This window comes from Pinus tabuliformis, chromosome X (assembly GCF_031772625.1).
Source record: "Pinus tabuliformis cultivar Carrire ecotype Pingquan chromosome X, CPIR1, whole genome shotgun sequence".
NCBI classification, from domain to species: Eukaryota; Viridiplantae; Streptophyta; class Pinopsida; order Pinales; family Pinaceae; genus Pinus; species Pinus tabuliformis.
This window is the reverse complement of record NC_142308.1, coordinates 361,761,245-361,784,578: the sequence shown is the minus strand read 5'-3', so window position 1 is coordinate 361,784,578 and position 23,334 is coordinate 361,761,245. Positions and strand designations below refer to the sequence as shown.

Below are 23,334 nucleotides of genomic sequence, written 5' to 3'. Positions count from 1 at the left end.
AGGGTTTCCCTCTTAGGCAAACAAATAGGGCAAGGAACTTTCAGGATCAAATTGACGTGGATGCGCACCAAAATGATAGATTTAAAGGCAACTACTATCCTCTTGATGTTTCGGCTCTCCAACCACCGAAATTCTTTTTTCCTAGGGTTTCGCACCAAACCCTAGTTTCCTAACTAAGCCTTGAAAGGGTTGAAATGGGAGAGAAAATATAGATAAAATTAAGACGTGATCCCCAAACAAATGGACCACTTGTCCCTTGGGAATATGGAGTCCTTAATGTGTTAGAGCATCCAAAGAGCTTCTAAGGAGGCCAAAATTTTGATGCCCTAGAAAGTAAAATTCCAATAATTACCTATGTAATGGAAGATGGATTTTTCATGGTAGAGCTACCAAGACTTCACCACTAAGGACATTCATTTACACATTATTTATGAGTAATGCATGCAATAGATCATCTAGATTAGCATTCAATAGATATTCAACAAATTAGGGCACAATTGCAATTACTAGAATCAACAAAATTCCATACATTAGACATGTAAGAGATAAATTTTCAACATCTAGATACACTTACAAGATAACATGCAAAGAATCCATTCCATTCATCCAAAGAATAGCTCCAAAGATAGACAAATCAGCTCCAAATGTCAAAGTGCATCAAGATTACTCCAAATCCTCCACAAGAGAAAAGTGTGAATTGCTCAAGAGGGTTGAAATTCCAAGTGATGAGATGATGAGAGATCACAAATGAATGAACTCTAATATATACATGTGCTACTAACTCCTATTTTAGCCTACAAGCCCCTCAAATAATAAAATAATATGCAATCACTAATTAAGGTCACAAGACGACCTTGTAGCTTTTATAGATTTAACTTTGTTTCCACAAATACTAGCCACAATGTTGATGTCATGCTTGCATGGGTATCTAGAGGGTTGATGTTGGGGCCCTCTAGTGCCATGACAAGTGTAGAAGGCCTCTAAAATTAAGATCTAGGGGTGGCCCCTATATCTTGGTGCAAATCATCCTGTGGCCCCCAAATGTGGGTTCGGGGCACAAAGTTGGGTCTCATGGGCAAGTAATAGAAGATCTTGTCTTTGTTCCATTGTTGAGGGCACTGTTGACCACTGGGATGACACCTGATGAGTATATGAAAGACTCCATGCCCAAGGATGATCCATAGGACACTTGTACCATCAGATATCATCAATCAACAGAGTTTTTTAAACTCTACTTCTATCTTCTCATCATCTTTCTTGTACCCATATTCCACACCTTGCGGGGAATTGTAATAAGTGATACTAATAATGATGAGTTTTGAATCTATAATAGACCTAGGATGTTGGGACTCAATCAACAAATGAGTACACCTTGAAGTGTTTTTTTTATCTGATTAATTATCCTTTCTTTTTCAGAGGCAGATAATTTTCTAGGTTTTTTTACTCACTTTTTACCCCAAAATCGGAGTGAAAGTTTGAAAGTTGAGCCCCTAACACATCTTAGCGTTTAAAGTAAATGTATATTACCATACTAGATCACACACAAAAAATTGTGGGATTTGGTTAGGTCTAGGTAGTCTTTTTTCAATTTTTTAGATTTCCCGCAAGTCAAAAATTGCAAATAAAATTGTATTTAAATTGTAATAAGTGTAGTCTAGAGAAGTTGTATGGGGCACGAGTAATAAAAATTACACCTCACCCTCAACTTTCTACTATGACACACTTTGAGGGGTTAATAATGTGTTTTGGACCCTCAAAACCCACATTTTTAAGTTTAGTGGAAATTGTGGCATTTAATTAGGCTAGAATTAAATAAAATAGAGAGAAATAAATTATTCCATGTGACAGAATGACGTGGAAATGACTTGGAAATTATCCTGAGTCAAAGATTTGAGTCAACAGACATGTGGAAGATGACTAAGCACATTGCATCATAAATATACCATTATTTCATAAAATCGAATTTTCCAGAGATAAAGCAGTAGTTGCGAATGTGGAAAATCGAATTTATTAGAGGAACTCATGTACTAAAGGAATATTCTACGAAATATTTACATTGAGGATTTCATGGGGCCTTCTCTCACAGTTAGCTCGAGTTGCTTCTACACTTAAAACTTCACATGGAGGATTACAAGTTTCATTTGAGGAAATCACGCAGTTTCTAGGGATTTGCACAGAGCATCTTTGGGATCATCATCTAAAGTAGCGGCACTTGGTTCGAGTTTGATTTGGTTTGACTAGAGTTATCTCATTGCTTTGGTTCACTCATGGATATGTTTACTATTGCATATATGGAATTCGATTTCCCTTGAAGTGCACATATCGAATTCGATTTTTCTATGGTGTCTCTATCTTCTCCACATCGAACTTGACTTATATTTATTTGGGATTTGCTCCAAGTTCAATTCTCACATGCATTCTTCCTTGGGAATTGCTCCCAACTCTCTAGATAATGAGGCTATATGCTCTCATATTTTATCATGTTACGAGCTATTGGGCTTGAGGAAACTTCGTCATTTTGTTCTTGCATACTTTCTTAATATAATCCAGACTTTGGGGCTATTTCGCTAGGGTTCTCTTAGATTTATGAGGTGATGTCCTTTCATGCTATTGCTATTGTGTTTTATTTATTTTGCATATTGAATTAATATTAGTTTATACTTGCCATCTTGCTTGGATTGATGTGTACAAACTATCTTGAACATATCATTGATTTAAAGTAATTTTTTAAGAATAAACTTGCCAATTCATTTTAGGAGGAATGCTTGGTTTATCTTATTCATTATATTGCTCTAATCTTGTGCAAACTAATACGTGTGCAAATGTGTAGGAAAAACTTTTTGTATTGTGTGCAGGAATCCATCTAGAAGTGAGAGAAATCTCAATTAAATCAACTCACTCCTAGAGTCACAGCGATCCAAGACTCAACCATTTTTTCGCTCCAAGTCTTCCATCCAACAAAAAGCAAAAGGGAGTTTTCTTACTCTATAGCTACTTGATTATCCATTTAAATTTAAAATACTTCATTGATTCTAGTTCTTTCAAAGTTATATCCCTTATTCAAGAGTCATCTCCAAAACTAGGCAACTATGGAGATTCACTCCCATTACTTGAGCTAGTACTTTGTATATTAAATTTTAAGTTTAGTTTTGGTTTCTTTTTCCTAATTTCACACTGACAATTGGTTTTGTGTTTTGCGGCCCATAGGCTTGAGCATTGGGCAGCAAAGAGCTTAAGCAGAAGCTTTGGGAAACTACTCACTTTTGTTTATGCAGAACCCCCCCACACTATCCAAACATGATTTCTTGGGAGGCCATAAGCATTTGGTAGAGAGTTGCAAACTCATCTAGGTCGTGGGCCTTTTGAGCCTTGTGAATCTCTTTTAGAGAGTTTTTTCCATCTTCAAGTTTGTTGTTGTTATATAGTTTTTTGGAGAGAATCTAGCTTTGTTAGATTCCTATCTTTGTAAAGATGTCTCACATTGTGGGCAGCCCTCTTAGAGGCATTTTTACCCACTTTAAGCGCTAACAAAAGATTAAAAAAAATTGTTGGAGGGAGCTTGGGTTTTTTCCATGGCATCCCCCTTCCTCATTTAGAGGAGGGATTCTTGTGGGTGGCCTAATTTTGCTTCTAGTTTTTCTTAGTTTTCTAGCATTTAATTCATTTTGTGCATGCTTAAAATCAACACATTTCCCTCCCCATATAATTTTTACTAATCTTGTATTTAAATTCCCACATGCATAACCTTCCAAATTGTAAACTTGAGGAAATCTTATCTTGTGCGTAAACACTTCATACTTTGGCAAGTTTTAATTGTTTCATAATTTCTTCAAGTATATGCTTCACTACTTGGTCAATTTATGTTATATGTCATGGAAACTATTGGAGCACTATCATTTATTTGAAAGAACTGTAACTTAAAGCAATCTATTCCATTTTACTTGTCAATTTTCTATTTAATGGTGCAAACACATATGAATTTATTTATATTTTAGCCTCTCAAGTTTTGCAAACTATTTCTCTTTGAAGCAATTCCATGTAGCATTAGTTTAATTTGAGGAATTAACACAATTTGCACTTCATTTAGGCATTTTAGTATAGGAAGGCCCCAAACCTCATTACAATTTTACCTCCAACGCAAGTTGGTTGAAGCAAACATCTTAGGGACCCTCTACTTCTCTACTGACTCCTCACTATGAGATCCATATCTTTGGGCGACAGTGAAGTCTGAGGATTGAAGAGTTAAATTGTAATTTTGTTGTAGAGATAATTGATAAAATTAACCAAGAGCACTTTCCATCACATTTACTTTACTTGTCTCTTGATGGTTTGAATTTTCATATGCAAAGTCTATTCCAAAAGCAAGTATCGTAATCCTTTCAAACAAATGTTTTCTTTTCATGCTTCAAGTCTAATTGCATATTGATGCCTTGGTTTAGCACTTCCCTTCTTTTACATTTCCAAGTTAATTACTAATTTTTGGGTTTTGGCAAGATATGTTTCACATATTTTGATTCATAAAGTTGATTATCTCAAAAGCATTTTGTATCTTACATATCTTGTGCTAACAATTCTTGTTTACATTTCAGGGTTACTTTGTTTTCTCTTTCGAGAGCATTGCATTTTACTTTGAACAAATGTATCTTTAAATTGTTGAGCAAATTTCTTATAAGGCATTGGTTTTATGGTTTTGCTCATGTTAATGATTGGCATTGTTATTTCAAGTTGCTTACATCATATTTGCTCATAAATCCTCAAAAGTTATCCATTTTCACTATAACACTCTCTTAGAATCTCACATCTTTTAACTTAACTTTTCATTAGGGACCACCTCCCCTTAGCTAACCTGGGAGATAGCTCAAATGGAGAGAGTCGAGATCAGTTTGACAGCCCCTTCTCTGAGTTCCCTACCACCAACCACAACCTTGTGGGGTTGAGGACTTTTCTCACTGACTTGAGGTAGACGTAGGCAGCAAGGTCAACAGGCACTAAAGATGGTGCTAGCCCTACCATGTCTCAAGGCATGAGACAAACCTCATATGCGCCCTGGATCAACTACCACAATATATATATGCAAAGTCAGCTAGGGGCAATCTGGTCCAAGTGCATCATCCCATGAATAATATAAGGCAAAGTGCAACAATTGTGGGTGTTGAAGATGCCCATGGCTATGCATAATGCTCTACAATTGTTCAGATTCCCATGGCTCTCAATGCATCGCCTGTGGGTGTCAATATGTCCCTTTGGAGGACATGGACCCCAATTAAGTTGCCCAAACCTATAGATGGAACCAAATGTCCTCATATGTGCCTTCTCTTCCAAAATTGGGGCCTTGGTCACAAAATGGGGTTACCTCCCTAGTTAGGAATGCTTAATAGACAACCCTATTAGGTGTTCCCAATCCCAAAAGGGAAATGACACGTCCTCGGTCCACCCTTCAATCGAAAGGTGCCATGTGAGCAATGATGGAATGGATCGGGAAAGAACTCCATGGCCAAGTGCCATGGTTAAAGGAACTAGTTGTGATGGAATACCTCATCCCTGGTGTATAGATGTGAAGAGGTAGCAATCGTGGATATATGCATTACCTCAAACTTTTTTTTCCACCCCTCTATATTGACTTTTACTTTTTCTTGATTCTTCCTTGTATTATTGCTCATTGCTCGAGGAATGAGATTTGCATTGTATGATGTATATGTTGATTTTGCGTAGCATCGAATGTGATCTAGCCTTGAAAATTGGTGGAGAGGCTAAGGCACATGAGATCTATAAGACCCAGAAATCGTTTGGAGAAATTGCACCCAAATGAAGAGTTATTAAAATAATTAATATTTTTAATGAGTTCCTAAGTCTAAACTTAAGAAAATAAAAATATTAATGTGTAATAATAAAATATGGGTGAGAAAGTTCTAAGTGACGAGGATCAAGCTAGTTCTAATCTTAGCCATTGATTAGAGACTTAATCTCGGTTGTTGAAGACTCAACAGGAAAAGTATAAGAGGAGGCTTAAGGCATTTCTAGGTGGATTTTCCTTAAACCTTTTCTAGGTTATGGATTCCTAGTGTTTTTTTGCCTCTCTAACAACTGTCAACACTAGAACACCATCTGATGCTACAAGAACTAACAAGTATCAGGTTGGTTGGGTATATTGGCACAAACTGGGTAGGTAGTACAGTGGACAGGGAACACGCTTTAGGGTGTTTCTTCAGCATCGGATCAGGAATTGTCCCTTAGTACAGTGGGAAGCAGAAGTTTGTGACACAGAGTTCTGCAAAAGCAAAATACATAGCAGCTAACATGGCAACATGTGAGGCCATATGGCTTCGAAAGTTGTTTGTAACTTTGTTTAGTCAGAAGGTAGAGACAACAATGATAAACTGCGACAATCAGAGTTGGATTAGGCTATCTGAGAATCCAGTGTTTCATAACAAGTCCAAGTGATATCATGTATCACTCCGTCAGGGGTTATGTACAGCGCAATATAGTTCAACTAAAGTATATACCTACAATGAGTAGGTAGCATACATTTTGGCACAAGCCTTGGGGAAGGCGAGATTCATCTTCTTCAGAGATAAGTTGGGTGTTATGCCGAACACCTTCCATGCTAAGAGGGAGTGTTAGTTTGTGTAGTTCAGACGGGTTTTTTAGTCTCAGGTGATGTCTATGATGTTAAAAACACAGAAGGATTTATTATCTCCAATACCCAGAAAATGTTTCTAAAGAAAATTGTCTTAATTAGATTTAATAAGCCAGTTTAATTATTTTCCTAAGTCTAACTTAGGAAAGTTGTTAATTAATTGAGATTGATGGAGACAAATCGATTTCCTCTAGTGACTTCTAGAAAAGTCATTTCATGAGGTCCAGATGATCTAAACCATCGATTGGAGATAGATTGTGGTCATTGATTCATCAACGAGAGATTATAAGAGGAGATCGATGGGGCCTTTGTCAATAATTTGAACAAGCAGATTCGCAGTGATATGAAGGGCGCAATGATAGTGTCGAGCCTTGTAACACGATGCTTATAAGGCCTGCGAGTCTTTACGAATCTTATCGTGAAACAAGTGACTCGGATACAACCCGCAACTTCTACCCCTAAACGCCAAAACCCACATAAAACTCGGCTACCCGCATTGAACCCGTGAAGAACCACATATGACCCGCATAGTTAGCGCATAAGACCCGTGGAGACCCTTCAAATTCAATTTTTTTAATTTTAATTTTTCTATTGTTTCATATTTTAAGTTTATTTTGTATTTTGTCGAGCCTTATACGAGTCTTATACGGGTCGTTCTAGAGTCTTATACGGCACGCCAAGTCAATACGCAGACGAGTCTTATATGGTAAGAATTGTGCAACATTGGTGTGCAAAATGGCTCAGTTGTTGTTCTAAAACTTGTATTTGGTGTTTTCGTGCCTTGTATGTAGATATTTTTGGTCGTTTTCTAGTTCATGCTTCAGTTATTCATTGCATAATTCCATTAGTAACATTACAATTGACATGAATTTTTGAAAACTTCCTTCCGAGTGATAACACATATCATGCCAATTTCTTCGGACAGATATAGATCACTATCTAATTTTTGGATTTCCAATCAGTGAGCATTAGATAGATTCCCCTGACATTACACTATCTTTTTTGATGGATAACTTATCTAAGCAAATTCGAGATTATGCAAATCAACAATTCAGCACTCACAACCTATCAATGCCAAATCAATCAACATGAATTTTTGAGAACTTCCTTTCTAATGATAACACATATCATGCCAATTTCTTCGGATAGATATAGATCACTATCTAATTTTGGGATTTCCAATCAGTGAGCATTAAATAGATTTCCCTGACATTACACTCTTTTTTGATGGATAACGTATCTAAGAAAATTCGAGATTGTGTAGATCACAGCACTCACAACCTATCAATGCCAAATCAATCGACATGAACTTTTGAGAATTTCCTTCCAAGTGATAACACATATCATGCCAATTCCTTCGGACATATATAGATCACTATCTAATTTTGGGATTTCCAATCAGTGAGCATTAGATAGATTTCCCTAACATTACACTATCTTTTTTGATGGATAACTTATCTAAGCAAATTCGAGATTGTGTAGATCAACACTCACAACCTATCAATGCCAAATCAATCGACATGAATTTTTGAGAATTTCCTTCTGGGTGATAACACTTATCATGCCAATTTCTTGGGACAAATATCATGCCAATTATCATGAAAATCATCATGCCAATTTCTTGGGACAAATATAGATTACTATCTAATTTTGAGATTTCCAATCAGTGAGCACCAAAGTAACCTGACACGTGGATTCGGGATTCGTCGGATGCTGGGATTCGAGTGTCGGATTCAAACACATTGACCCCCCGGAACAAGACACGTTCGGATACATTATATATTGTTTTATATATATATATATATATATATATATATATATATTAAAATTTTGATATTTCTTACACAAATTCTCATTCATGATACAAATTCATTGATTTCAAACATAGATCTTCATCTAGATGTAAGTTTTATTATTTACAAAGTAGCATTATAGCATGCATAGTACATACAAAATTCAAATACATGTCACATAAATCATAACTCAATGAATCATAAATTCTAAAATCATAATACATATTCAATTCATCAATGATCCAATAGGAAAAAGACAAGATAGTAAGATAAATACACTGAAAGTTGTAGTTTTTTCATTAAGTCATCAAAATCAAAAGTGTTACATAGGTAGTGCAATGTCAATGGAAAATAGAAATAGAAAATACAAAACAACTACAAGTATACAAGCCTTAAGGCAATAGGTAGCTCATGACTCATGAGTCATCAATCCTCATAGTCATCATCAAAATTAGCATCATTGTCCTCATCATCGTGGTCACCACTGCTCTCCTCTGCATCCTCCTCTTCCCTTATATCCAAAGTCACCTCTGCATCTGCTGCTGTGAAGGATGACCCCTCTACAGTATCACCATCATCAAATCTAACAGGCTCTAGCACTGGATCATTGAGATCCATGTTGGCCAATGCCAACTCAACACTGTTGTCCAAACCCATATCATCAGAAAAGACATCCCACATCTTTTTCTTTCCCTTCAACCACTCTTCCCTCTGCCCGTAAATAAGACGAAGGTTGGTGTGCACATACACCATTGTCTCTGCCTTGTACTGCTCAAGCCTACTCTTCTTAACACTATACAAATTCCCATATGTGCTCCAATTCCTCTCGCAACAAGAGCATGAAGTCACCTGAGAGAGAAGCCTCATGGCTAACTACTGTAGAGGAGGGCTTGTTGCCCCATGATTTGTCCACCAAGAATAGGGCTTCTTAGCCCCCCTATCTCTAATCACATCATATCCTGCAAATCAACCAGTGCCAATGGAAAACTCTGCAAAGGCATCCTCCACCTCATCAAGCAATGCTCTATCCTAGAAAACCCACCTGAATGCATCTTTCCTCCCCTATGAGATTTCACCATCCATGTGAGGATGGAATCTACAAAAAGGTCCACCATTTAGCCACTCATGGTTGAAGTATTGTGGGTTCAATGAGTGAACCAAACAATGTAAAGGTGTGCAATTCTTGTCCCATCTGCTGACAAGAATATCTTGTATAGTACCACAAAAGGCCTCTGGTGATGTCTCATACTTTGGGCACTCACTCTGTAGAATAATGCTCCTCACAGACTCAATCATGGAATCCCATCCCTCATAAACCTCTCCTAGGATGGGTTTGTCTATATCTGCAAATCAAAGCAAAGAAATGATAGGGTCCATGATCTGAATAATTAGATCTACCCTCTCCCACCAAGCATCATCTAGCACTGTGTCCTTCACTCTTTTAGAGGCTACTGGATCTGTCTTTCTCCAAAAAGACCAAAACTCTAAAATAACCATGGCCCCAAGAGTGGTCTCAACCTCCCTCAACCTCTTCAACATGATGAATGAAGAGGCAAACCGTGTATCCACAATCTTCAACAATGATAGATTACTATACTCATTGTAGATAGTGAGGGCATTTGTATGATTTTGAACAAAGTTACGGATATGTCGTGCATGTTACCAATCCAAAGCACATCAGAAGCAATGGATGCCAGTGCTAAGTTCAATGAATGGACAATGCAAGGTGTCCAAAACACTTGTGGATATTTAGCAGCCTTGCAAACAGGTGCATTATCTGTAATGATTTGCACACAAGAATCAACACCTACATCTTCAATAACTTTAATAAACAACTCACCCATATATTGTGCATCCTTGTATTCTCCAAGTGTATCCACTGCTTTCAAGAATACTGGACCATTCAAGGAAGACACCATGAAGTTGATGAGTGGGTGTCGTGCTAGATTTGTCCATCCATCAGAAACAATGCTAACCCCAGATGTTGGCCATGATGCTTTAATAGGCTCAAGCATTTTTTGCACCTCTATTTTTGCCTTCGTCAACAATCTGGTTCTAAGCTTCTCTGAACCAAGAGGCACATACCATGATGCAGCCCCCTGAATTAGAGCTCGGCGCATCTCAATAAATAGAGGTGAGTGTGCAACGTTAAAGGATATGAAGTTTTCATAGAAAAAGAAGGCAATGCTGAGATCAAGCTCTTCCCGTTTCTCCTTTTAAAAAATCTTGTCCATTGGGCCAAGTGAAATTGCCTTTCTTTTTGCTACTTGTTCCCCACTAGAACTCTCAAATGGGGATTTGTCACTGCATTTCCTCAAAAATGGAAGGGGCTCATCATTCTTGGTTTTTTTTTTATTTTGCAGCCACATTTGCCATACCAACAATGAATTCTCTTTCCATTTCTTTCCTCTTTTGTAAAGGAACTTCTGCACAAGCTCCAACCCCACAACTTGGTAAAGCCAACAAATGGCCTTTCACACCGAAATATGTGCTTGTGAAAGTACTATGGCAAAAGTTGCATCTCCAATTCACATTGCTTCCTCCCTTCACCTTGCTATTTGGCCCATCCTCTCTTGTGACATATTTCCACAAGGGATATTTCTCAATGTTAACTTTAGGAGAAAGTCTTCCCTCAACATTACTTGCAATAGAGGGAATACTTGCAGCAGACTCTGATAAAATTGGGGAAGGAGGGGCATCTCCAATGGGGACATTCTTCCCCTTTGCCCACTACCTGTTGCCTTTGATTGAGCCATGAATACTGTAAAAAAATAAATAAAACACGCACAAATTTGTAAAAGAAATGCATATACAAACTGTTGTAATACAAATGCAAAAAAATAGAGAGGAAATGCACTTACCTGTTGCTTGAATCTCCTTGAAAACACCCCAAACCCTTGGCTCCCTGCTCCAAACTCCTCACAGCAAACCCACAGCTCACCTATTGCAAAAGAAATGATAGAAAATTATGCAAGAGGCATTTCCGCCCTTTTATGGCCACGCGAGTCCCAATTTGCTGAATTCGTGTACAGATATCGTGACATGATGTGTCCGATCAGGACACGATTCGGATTCAATCATGTCCCAATCGGACACAACGTGTCACGAAATCGGACACGATTTAGGTCGAATCTTATCGGATTCGACAGATTCGAACACGTGGGCCCTCTAAGAGCGAATCTGGTTTCAGAGGTAGCACTAGATAGATTTCCTGACATTACACTATTTTTTTTTATGGATAACTTATCTAAGCAAATTCAAGATTGTGTAGATCAGAAGCAAGTGTAAATGATACTCAGATTTGCTAACAAATTACCTCCTCTTCTCCAAGATTAAGGGACATAATTGAACTTCCAATTATAGCAACTATATCTCCAAAATGTTAGTTTTTGGTAGCATCGGATGAGCTCTAGCCATGAAAATTGGTGGAGAGGCTAAAGCACATGAGTTCTAACGAACCCAGAAACCGTTTGGTGAAATTCCACTCGGATTGTATTTTATTAAAATAATTAATATTTTTAATGGGGTTCCTAAGTCTAAACTTAGGAAAATTAAAATATTAATGGGTGTTAATCAAAATATGGGTGAGCATGATCTAGAAGGTGGATCAAGTCATGTTTTAATCTTAGCCGTTGATTAGAGACTTAATCTCGCCCATTGAAGTCTCAACAAGAAAATATAAGGAGGCTTGGGGTTCATTTACAAACACACACACACACACAGATTGAGGAAATTGATTTCCTGAGGCGAGACGTTCTCAAGAGGAAAATCGATTAGGGAGATCTTGCAGCAGAGGGACAGGGATAGTTCAGGAACACTGACAGAGAGGCGGAGAGAAGCTATTGGAGGCAGCGCAGCAGCTAAGAGGACTGATGCTAGGCCAACCTGGGCCCACTCAGGACTGATGTAGAGCCAGAAGGGCCAACACAGAAGCAGAAAGTTGCCCTCCACACAGAAAGTCGGAACTGTGGGAACTATCGGGAAAGTTGAGGTAGTGTAGCGCTAACGCAGAGCCTGAAAGGCTGATGCAAGGCCTACGCAGGGCCAACATAGAAGTAGTCGGGGTTAGCTAGTCTTGCTGCCAGATCAGCCAGAATCTGTCGGGTGAAGTGAGGTAAAACTCACTTAGATTTTCCGCCATTGTATTTTTTGTCACTAGATCGTTGGGAGGGCATCCAGCGTTGTATTCAGAATTATTATTTAATAATAGAAAACCCTCAGAGCCGCTGCACCAATTTTCCCGCATTGGGTTTTTTCGGGGACTATTTTGTCCAAAAATAACTCTGTACTATGTATCTTGTTCTTTGCTCAATTTCTTTGTTTCATGTAATCAAATATTAGAATAGTGTAGGATGCAAACATAATTTGCTTTAGTATTCAGAGAATAACTTGATGAATGTTTAAAATCAGGTAGGTGAAGTAGATTCAGATTTGTTGTAGTAGGGGTTCCTTGAAGAGTAGGAATTTTCACATGGTATCAGAGCATTGATTTTGAAACAGGAAAAGTAGATCCAGCGCTGAGTAGAGAGGCCAATAGCTGCATTTGGCATTCAAATCCCCTTGAAGGGATTGCACAGTCCTTGCCGGGAAGCAGAGATTCTAAGGAAATCTCTCTCGGAGAGAGTCGACAGAGAGGTATGATTTCCGGTTCATGAGCTTGCAGAGGCAGAGGGAGTGACGCAGAGCCTCAGCGCAATGCTTGAAGGGCGCAATTTCCGCCGGAGCAGAAATCCGTTGGTAAAGAGCATAGACACAGAAGGGGAATTTTCTCCTCAGAGAACTTTTTGCCAAAAAGTGCGAATTTCTCACTTGCTGGGTAGCTAAACAGTGTTAAGCAGTGACTAGAGGAGTCAGTTCGACAGTTGGGTGAGATGGCATCGCATGGGCTCAGAGATCAAGACAAGTTGGAGGAGCTTCCAACTATGTCATATGGAAGACCAAAATCTTAGTTTTTCTAGAGGAGTACGATCTCGAAGCTTACGTCAAGAGTGTTGTGGTTGTTCCTGTTGATAATGATCAAAGGAAGAAGTAAAAGGCCGAGCGGGGGAAGGCGAATACGTTTATTCTCGATGGAGTTCGAGATCATGTGCTCTCACACTTGTAGGGCAAAGTTACAGCCCGAGAGGCGTGGGAAGCTTTGTCTTCAGTATATGAAGGCTCTTCCGAACAGCAGAAGATGTATCTAGAATAGAAGTTGTAGCAGACATTGATGCACAAGGGAGAAGGAGTTAACTCCTATCTTCAAAGTCTTCAAGACACCAGAGACCAGCTTACTGCAGTGGGGTCCACTCCTTAGTCTACTGCGATGGTAAGGACGGCCCTCAATGGAGTCTCGGATGAATGGCAAGTATTCTCCAAAGTATATTGGGTAGGGAAAGACTACCTTCATGGGAGGAGATGTGGGCAGTTCTTCAACAGGAGGAATTAAGGAGGGACCTAGTCAAGGTCAACCCTCAATGGCAATTGTGGGAGTGGCACAAAGACCAAGGAGGAGGAGGAGAACACAGCTCTAGCAGCAAAGGGATAGCAGAAGCAGAAGAGGAAGGACATTTCGAAGGTGAAATGTTTCAGTTGTCACGAGATGGGCCACTTTGCATCCCAATGTCCTTTGAAGCAAAAGGAAATGGATGAGAAACGTGATCTTAAGGCTTCTCTAGCAAAGATTGATAAAGATGAGATTGCCATGAGTGCCCATGCATCTCCATGAGGGAAATGGGGTGATATTGAGTTGTAGTCGGGAGGACTACATGCGGGCAGGATCCTTGAGGAGTCCACCACTTGGATCAATTCCTTGCTATGGGAGCCCAAGATTCAGCAGTAGCAAGATGGACTTAGTGTCAGATGATGCAGTGGATTGTTTGGAGAGACAGATGTAGTAGCCGAAGACCAGAGACTGATCAGTGCAGAGCAAGGTTGGCAACAGTGCAGTTGGCACAGTGCAGAAGTCAGCAGCAGCGCAGAAGATTCAGAGGATCAGAGACTAGAGCATTCAGATTCCAACATTCATGGTATTATGTTGAACACAGTTAAGTTCAGTTAAATTTGGATGTTTTTCGGTTGCTTCTCTCAACAACTGAGTTGCAGTATGAATACAGTGTTAGCAGTGGCAGTGCTAGCAACTTAGCAGATGCAGCATTTGGGAGGGGGTTGTAGTACAGATGTAGCAGTGGTAATGGCAGCATCATAGGTAGCAGTACAGTAACAGCAGTAGCACAATGTTGGTGGCAGCAATAGTGCGGAAAGGAGGTGCTTCAGAAAAAGAGCAACATGCAGTTGGACATTGTTGCTAGAGCACTTTCCTCGCTAAGAGGGATTGTTAGTTTTTGGTAGCACTGGATGTGCTCTAACCATGAAAATTGGTGGAGAAGCTTTGGCACATGAGTCCTAAAGAACCCAGAAACCGTTTGGTGAAATTCCACCAGGATTGTATTTTATTAAAATAATCAATATTTTTAATGGGGTTCCTAAATCTAAACTTAGGAAAATTAAAATATTAATGGGTATTAACCAAAGTATGTGTGAGAATGATCTAGAAGGCAGATCAAGTCATGTTTTAATCTTAGTCGTTGATTAGAGACTTAATATCGATTGTTGAAGTCTCAACGAGAAAAGTATAGGGAGGCTTGGGGTTCATTTAGAAACACACACAGAGAGATTGAGGAAGTAGATTTTCCGAGGTGAGAAGTTCTCAGGAGGAAAATCGATTGGTAAGATCTTGCAGCAGAGGGGCAGGGATAGTTCGAGAATACTGACAGAGAGGCAGAGAGAAGCTATTGGAGGCAGCTCAGTAGCTAAGAGGACTGATGTTGGGCCAATCTGGGCCCACGCAGGCCTGACGCAGAGCCAGAAGGGCCAGCGCAGAAGCAGAAAGCTACCCTCCATGCAAAAAGTCAGAACTATCGAGGAACTACCTAAATAGGTGGTAAAGCTGACGCGGTGGGCAGAAGAGGCATCACAGGGCTAACACAGACCCTAAAAGCTAACGCAGGGTCAGCGCAGAAGTAGTCGAGGTTAGCCAATCTTGCAGCTGGATCTGCCGGAATCTGTGGGGTGAAGTGAGGTAAAACTCACTCAGATTTTCCGCCATTGTATTTTCTCTATGACTCGATTGTCCTGACGGCATCCAGCATTGTATTCAGAATTACTACTTAATAATAGAAAACCCTCAGAGATGCTGCACCAGTTTTCCCGCATTGGGTTTTTCCGGGGACTTCTTTGTCCAAAAATAAATTTGTCCTATGTATCTTGTTCTTTGCTCAGTGTCCTTGTTTCATATAATCAAATATTAAAGTAGTGTAAGCTACAAAAGTAATTTGCTTCAGTATTCAGAGAATAACTTGATGAATGTTTAAAAATCAAGTAGGTGAAGTAGATTCAGATTTGCTGTAGTAAGGGTTCCTTGAAGAGTAGAAATTTTCACACAAAACCTAAAGCCAATAGGTGCATTTCATAACCTCCGAAATGTTTTAGATTTATTCACACCATTGCATGTTTTTGGGTTTCCACAATTCAACAGACACTTCCTCAAAGGCATACCAGATTCTTATATATTTACAAGTAGTTCTTTTAGGTTAATTGGAATTTTAGTTAGATGAGCAAACAAAGATGAATGCAGCAAGCTGACACATGGAAAAATATAGGACCTAGACATCAAGCTACCTTGATATGATGTTCCCCCAAATTAATCTATTAAATGGAACAGTATCTTCTGGAGTGATTTACAGTGAAAACGTCTTCCTAACTTAGTTAAAAGCTGATAGAGAATGCAAATATTTTGGCCACAGCTTAAAATGCAGATGCCAATGAACAGACTCCAGAGTGTGAAAACTTTGTTCTACAATTCTACCTTGCAATGGGATGTGTGGTTCCTTTTTCCATAGCAAATGCCACCGCAAGAGCTTCGTTTTCACAGCTTGGATTGCAGCAAGCATTAACATTCTTGTCATTCTGTCCAAGTAAACTATGTCCATGGATTGGTTCAATTCCCTTGCAGACAAGACCCCCCGTGGTTAAAGTTCCAGTTTTGTCAAACGCAATAGTATCGCAAGATGCAAGTGCATCCAATGCATGTGCACCTTTTAACAGGATACCCTGTCAAATAAAATTGTTCAAAAGATAGCTGTTAAATCTCTAATAAGTTCTTTCAAAAACCAAAAAATAGGCAATCATTAGACAAAAATCATATTATCAAATGAAATCAATAAAAGCAAAATGTATACAATATTTTCTCACTTGGCTATTCATCAGAAAAATATCTCTACCATGGAAAAAGAATCCACAATATTTGATCAAAAGTGCTCTGCAAGCATTTCACTTCCAAACAGCATAATATATATAAAGTTTAAACAAACGAATCAATACCAAATGAACCTCCCAAGCCTGTCAAATGTTTTCACTGGAACTGACACTCCAGCTTGCTTCTCAATTTTAATAGTCATTCTAAAGTTTTAAATATCCCTTTCACCACTATGTGGAAACTTGGTAATTTTGTCCAAGTCTTCAGCATATGCATGTGATGAAATGTGATAAAGTTCAGGTGCTGGCACTTAGCCTTACAATTCCATGAACAGCCAGTGTTAAGATGTACTTTGCCTCACTTTCTACAGAATAGGTATTAGTTAGAAACTTAGAATGAATCAAGGAAAGAAATAATTTATATTAGTGTTCACAGATGACCCAAATAGGTCAGTGGGACTCAAAATTACATCAGTATTCAACAGAGTAAAAAGAACTAGCGTGGAAATAACCCTAGGGAATGGAAAATTAAAAATAGCTACACTAAAACAATGTGTACAGAATGAACATTGAAAACATAGTGAAATGGAGCAACTCCAAGGATATGTAAATCTACACTACAACAGAATGTGTGCAAAGGGAACTATATGGTCCTCGATGTCAAATAGTCTAATAGAAGTAGATCCATATACATGTAATACACTAGAAAGAATGCCGTTTTAACCAACATGTCCTTTTTTGTCTGTGAAATGACAACATTTAAAGGATGCTTACTGCCTCCAACATCTAAGAATGTGTTGAAAGGAGGTGATCAATTTGGTAGCACTAAGTTTGGCCCTAGCAGTTTCCTACAAGCTCTATGTCTAAAGATGACGATTTCTCAAACAAAGAGAGCTAAGCATCCTTGATCCAGGTAGCAGAAGAAGGTGGATTAGAATCCTCAAGAATCTCTATACAAACTACAGTATCTCCCCTAGATCTCATAATAGATAGGACATCAAAGCCCAAGTAAGAGTAAAAATGTACATTATAATACCCAAGTACATGTACAAGCCTTCCAGGAAAGATAAAAATCAAAACTAGAAACCAACACAAGAAATAAGAATTGTCACATGCCTATGTCAATGCTCGAAGCAAATGCAGAGGGACCAATTATGTCACCACCCACCACTCCAAAAGGCCCAATATAGTTTTTCATAATATCCATTAAAGAATGCCAAGGGTTAAGAGGGCCAGCCTAATAGGTGCTTGAGGGAGAAAAGATCCTTCCCCCAGCAACTCCCCTAACATCCAACGCTAATAGATCTTCAAAAGTAGAATGGAAATCATTAACGCATGCTTGTATTCCTCTCTAAAGATTTGACCAAACAAAACCATATATTCCTTGACGTTGGACAGAAATATAACCGTGATGTTTTGAGGAATACTGGGGTACTCTAGTCATAGTATGCTAGGAAGAATGTTGCCTAACTGACATATCTCTAAGTTGGCAGAAACACCCCTCCCAACCCCCAGAAACGCCATTCAGCAGTTTGGAAATGGAAACGGAAACAATTCTCCTCTGAAATGCCGCAGAAACGTTTCGTAGCCATTTTCATATTTTTGGAAACAGAGGATTTCGATTTCAATATGTTTTAAACATTTTAAAATTATTTTGGATCCGTTTCCGGAATTCCGGAAACGGATCCACCCACAAATGCTCAAAGCCGGGAATGGGAGTCATTTTTTTCATCAAGAAATTCCGGAAACGGATCCACCCACAAATGCTCAAAGCCGGGAATGGGAGTCATTTTTTTCATCAAGAAAGGTCAGCGTTGAGGGCCCACCCCCTCTTAACATATTTATCACCCTGTAACCCTATTTTTATTTGACTTCATGTAATTTCGTTGTTGGAGGCCATGAGTTGCAACCCGTCGCTAGCAACTGCTTGGAGATGGAGGCATTTCATGTCATTTTGTTGTTGGAGGAGGCCACCCGTTGCTGCTTGGAGTTGGAGGAGCCTCGAGCCATCACTGCTTGGAGTTGGAGGGAAGATACGCATAGGTAAGTTAACATGCTCACTGACTGCCCAGTGCCAATTTGTACTTGCAAGACTTGTTGTAAATTTCAGCTTGCAGAGTGGAAGTATTGTTGTAACTTTCAGATTGTTTACAGAGTGCGGTATGCACCAAATGAACAAACTTTTCTCAATACTCAATATCTCATCAGAGCACAAGCATTAGAAGTATTCTTATGTGTTCATTCTATTAGGTTCATTAGATTATCATCAAGGATGAGAACTCTATATTTCCATCTGACTTGAATATCAGTGAAGTGCTTCTTAAACCTTAGAAACAGTGAAAGAAAAATCTTCATGTGAGTCATGCTCTTGCCAACAGTGTCTTACCTGTACCAGGCTAAGTTGCACTGAAATGGATATGGGAACGGATATGGAAACGGGGTTTGAAACGGATACGACAAATTTTCAAAAAATATGGATAAATTTTCAAAAAATATGGATACGATACAGCAAGGAAACAACATATATATATATGCACACACACACGACAAAATAAAACTTTCATATTACCATTCATCTTTTAGAATCTAGATTCTATATTTAAAAATATATAATGATTATCAATTCAGCATATACATTGTCATCATCATTAGTGATTATCATAACATTCAACATATCATCAAGTTTATGTTTCCAATTTCAATCATCAACATCATCACCAAAATTAATAATGCTATATGCACACTACATAGTGCAAATTACAAAATGAACTATGACTGGCAGTCTACTATCATATGACATATTATGGTATTCAATGTTCATTGTTCAAAAGTTTAAAACATCATCATAAATTACATTTACATATCATCAAATATGTCTTCATCCATGTAATTAAGATCCACATCATCATTTGGATCCTCTCCATGAGTGGGAGCATTGTTGCCATGTCCACTTGAAGATGCAATTATTGGTGCCTCCTCATCAAACAAAGTCATATGAGACATGGCATTCAACGTCATATCCAAGTCAGGAAACTCTAGAAATGGATCCAAAACCCTTAAAAATGCCCAAAACGTTTCAGAAATAGGATTTTGCGTTTCCAAAAAAATGGAAACGTTTCAGAAATAGGATCCTGCGTTTCCAAAAAACTGAAACGTTCCTGCGCTGCATTGTACCCGTTTCCGTTTCCAAAACGCCAAACGACGTTTTTGGGGTTTTGGAGGGACACTTCGGATAGCTTAGGTACTAGGAGGACCATATAAAAGAACCCCCTGGAAATGGAAACATGCAGTTCAAGCTTTTATAAAAATAAAATTGCATACCAAAATATAGCAGAGCATACAGATCATCTTTATAAACATAAAACGGCCTACTAAAAGTAGAGCTCTGTACAGGTTTACCTTGGGGAGGCTTGATTCCAACTCTAATTATTGTGACCATAAGTTATTAAATATGTATAATTGAATGCCTTTAATTCACTGCTGCTTAAGTCTTAATGTGCAGTTCAAAGTCGAGACCACTAGTTCCATAAAATCATGAATAATTCCAGTAACCTGAAATACTTGCACCCTGTAACCTGTAACCTTGACTTGAAATTTATTTGTAACCTGAAGGTTGAAACATGCTTCATTGGACAGACTTGAAAGTCAAGATAGATTACAAATTAAACTTTAATTAATATTAGTTCTTGAATATAAATGTTGGCATGTTGCAAGTGTTCTTGCCATTATACATTCCATCCATTGCTAAGTTACTGGAAACATCCCATTCATGGCATCTTCAAGTTCATCCATTCGTAATGAGGAACAAGAAATTGAATCAGCCCCTAAAGTGTGAAAATTTCATCTATTGCAGTAACTGGAAATTATTCTTCTAACTGTTAATCATAGTTTTAAAAACCAGAACTGGTGACGGACCGGTCCACCTATCAAACCAGGACTGGTCAGATCTCAATGAACTGATCTTTAAAAAATTACATGAAATAATTAGTTTTTAATGAAAAAAACTATTTTTAAGATTTAAAACCATGATTCCAAACCAATAAAGATAAAATATGCAAAGTTTGCTCATCTATATACCAGGTAAAGGTGAATATATCAAATTGGCACTTAGTGCAATACATATCAGCAACAGAATGCATAATTAATGAGGCTCTAAATGGCCTCTAGAGTCCAAAAAAAAATGTTATAAGCTATGGAGTCACTGGCCTTCTACAAGTCTACATATCAGTGATCAACATGATCACTCCCCATCAAGATCAAACTCATCACCACTCCTGGACAAGGGATCATCAACATGAGCTACATAAATAATTTTCCTGAGTGTTTGAGGACTCCTAAAACTCCTCTGCAACCTTATTAGTACTGGTAGTAGTAGCAACGGAAATAGAAATCAAAACTACAAATCATTGATCAACATGATCACTCATGAAACTCATCATTGATTCAATGCTACTAAAAATGGGATCATCAGCAAGAGATACATAAACATCATCTCGCACCAAGTCTTCACTTATAATATGATAGAAATTGAAAAAGTTTAACATGCCTAACTAGTGATTTTGGTTTGAGTGAACAGTTCATCTCCTTAGCCTTATAATGTGGTAAAAAAATCTTAGCATCCCTAACCAATTATTTTCCTCTGAGTGAAGGGTACATTCTTGATAAGGCCATGGTAGACGAGTTCAATAATCAATACCACCAACATCAACAAAGTTCAGAAAACAATGCCGCCAACATCAAGGTTCTTAAAGGGCTTCATGCTCTTGGTCAAACACCAATATCATACACTCATGCATGATAGAATCAAATCGAATCAAATGGAAACATTGCAAACCCCCAAACCATGAAATCCTGAAAACCATTAAATTTGCTGAATTTTGAGTGAACTCTAAAATTCTAGTTTCTCCATATCAAATCCAATAAGGTCAAAACTAGTCTCAAACATCCTGAGTCATTTCATGGTAATGTCACTTTTACTTTAAGAATTTAATATTACCATTGATTGCTAGGTTTGATACGTGTGAGGCAAATGAGAGGGGAGGCATGTTTTTCTTAGAGGGGTTGTTTTTGGAGGAAAACAGCCCCACATTTCCCTCAAACGGCGTCAAAACTCACAAAACTGCATTTTGTGGCGTCCGTGGCTGCCCTAGCAATAAACTGGCCGGTTTATGAAGGAACGACCGATTTATGGGAAAACTAGTCAGTTCCTTCATAAACCAACCGGTTTATGGCCAGTCAGACCAAAAAACCAGTACGCCACTCAAAAACTGGGTTTTTCAACTGGTTTGATGGCCAGGGCTAATGAACCGACTGGTTTGACCGGTTTCTAGTTCAGACTGGCCGGTTTTGAAAACTATGTTGTAAATTGAATTATGCAGTTTATTTCTTACGGCAAACAATCAATAAATCACTCCTGCATTTTTCACCATAAAAATACTGCGGAAAATAAAATACTGGAAACTGAGAAATTCTAGCACACAAAAATTCAACACAATTATTTTTGGACAATCGTCCCTGTAAAAATCCAATGCGGGAAAATTGGTGCAGCAGATGATGGTTTTATTATTATTCTTCAGCAGCAAATCTGAGTACAATAATTTAGATGCTCTACTGGCAATCTAATCTGAGAAAAATACAGGAAAAATTATTGTGTGAATTTTCCCTCACACCACAGCTAATTTTTGAACCCAAAATTGCCTCCCCAGCCACACACAAATCCTTCTACATCAACCTCTGGACAATGCTTGCGCAAACCCTCTGGGAATTTCACACTTTCTCTCCCAGAACTAGAATACTTCCTTCGGAAATGTTGCTGACCTCCTCTACCACCTGCTACTCACCCTCTAGCTCTATCTTCTCTGTTGTGTCTCTGCGACTAAGAAAAGCGAACTGCTTGGGCAACTGAGTATCTGCACTGGTGTGTTTTCCATCACCACATCGATCTCTTCTTATATCTTCCTGTTGGGACTCTAACAACCAAGATTAAATTTTAAACAATCAATTTCTAGATCGATCTATGTGAGTTTCGAGAGAATTCTCACCTTGACTAATTAACTAGTTTTCCTAAGTTTAGACTTAGAAAACATTAAAAAATAGGTTAATAATCTAATTAAGTCATCTCTAATTGGAATTTCTAGAAACAATTTTTGGGTTTTTGGAGATCTCATGTATTCTAGCCTCTCCACCAAATTTTGAGGCTAGAACACATCTAATGCTACAAAAACTAACACTCCTTCTTAGCGAGGACTGTGTTCTCTCTAGTGCTACACAACCTGCCACAACACCTTGTCTCTATATCACCTCCTATCACGTTGTTGATGTCTGGTTGCTACTGCCCACCAACCACTGCACAACTCTGATGTTGCATCCATGTTGTTGCTGACACTGACATATCGTTGCCGATTTTGCATCTAGACTGCAACTCCCTCTCATTTGTTGTTATTGTTGTAACTGCACTTGAGAAGCATCCAAAATAATTTGTCCAGGTTCTCCACCATACCCATCTGTTCTCTGAAATAGACGAACTTAGCTCTCCCTAGAGCTTTTGTCAGTATATCTACAACCTGCTCTTTTGTGGGAACATACTATAGCTGGACCGCTCCACACTATACACAATCTCTTATGAAATTACACCGAATATCTATGTGTTTCGACCTCTCATGTAACAAT

General features: G+C 38.5%; 1 protein-coding gene across 1 annotated transcript in view; it reads right to left on the bottom strand.

The window, feature by feature from the left end:
• Positions 1-23,334, bottom strand: part of LOC149140000 (putative cadmium/zinc-transporting ATPase HMA1, chloroplastic) — a 396,088-nt gene that overhangs the window by 145,941 nt on the left and 226,813 nt on the right. Inside the window, exon 7 of the mRNA XM_089450873.1 lies at positions 16,277-16,521. Coding sequence (XP_089306999.1) covers positions 16,277-16,521 — 245 coding nt within the window. The remainder of the gene's footprint in view (positions 1-16,276; positions 16,522-23,334) is intronic.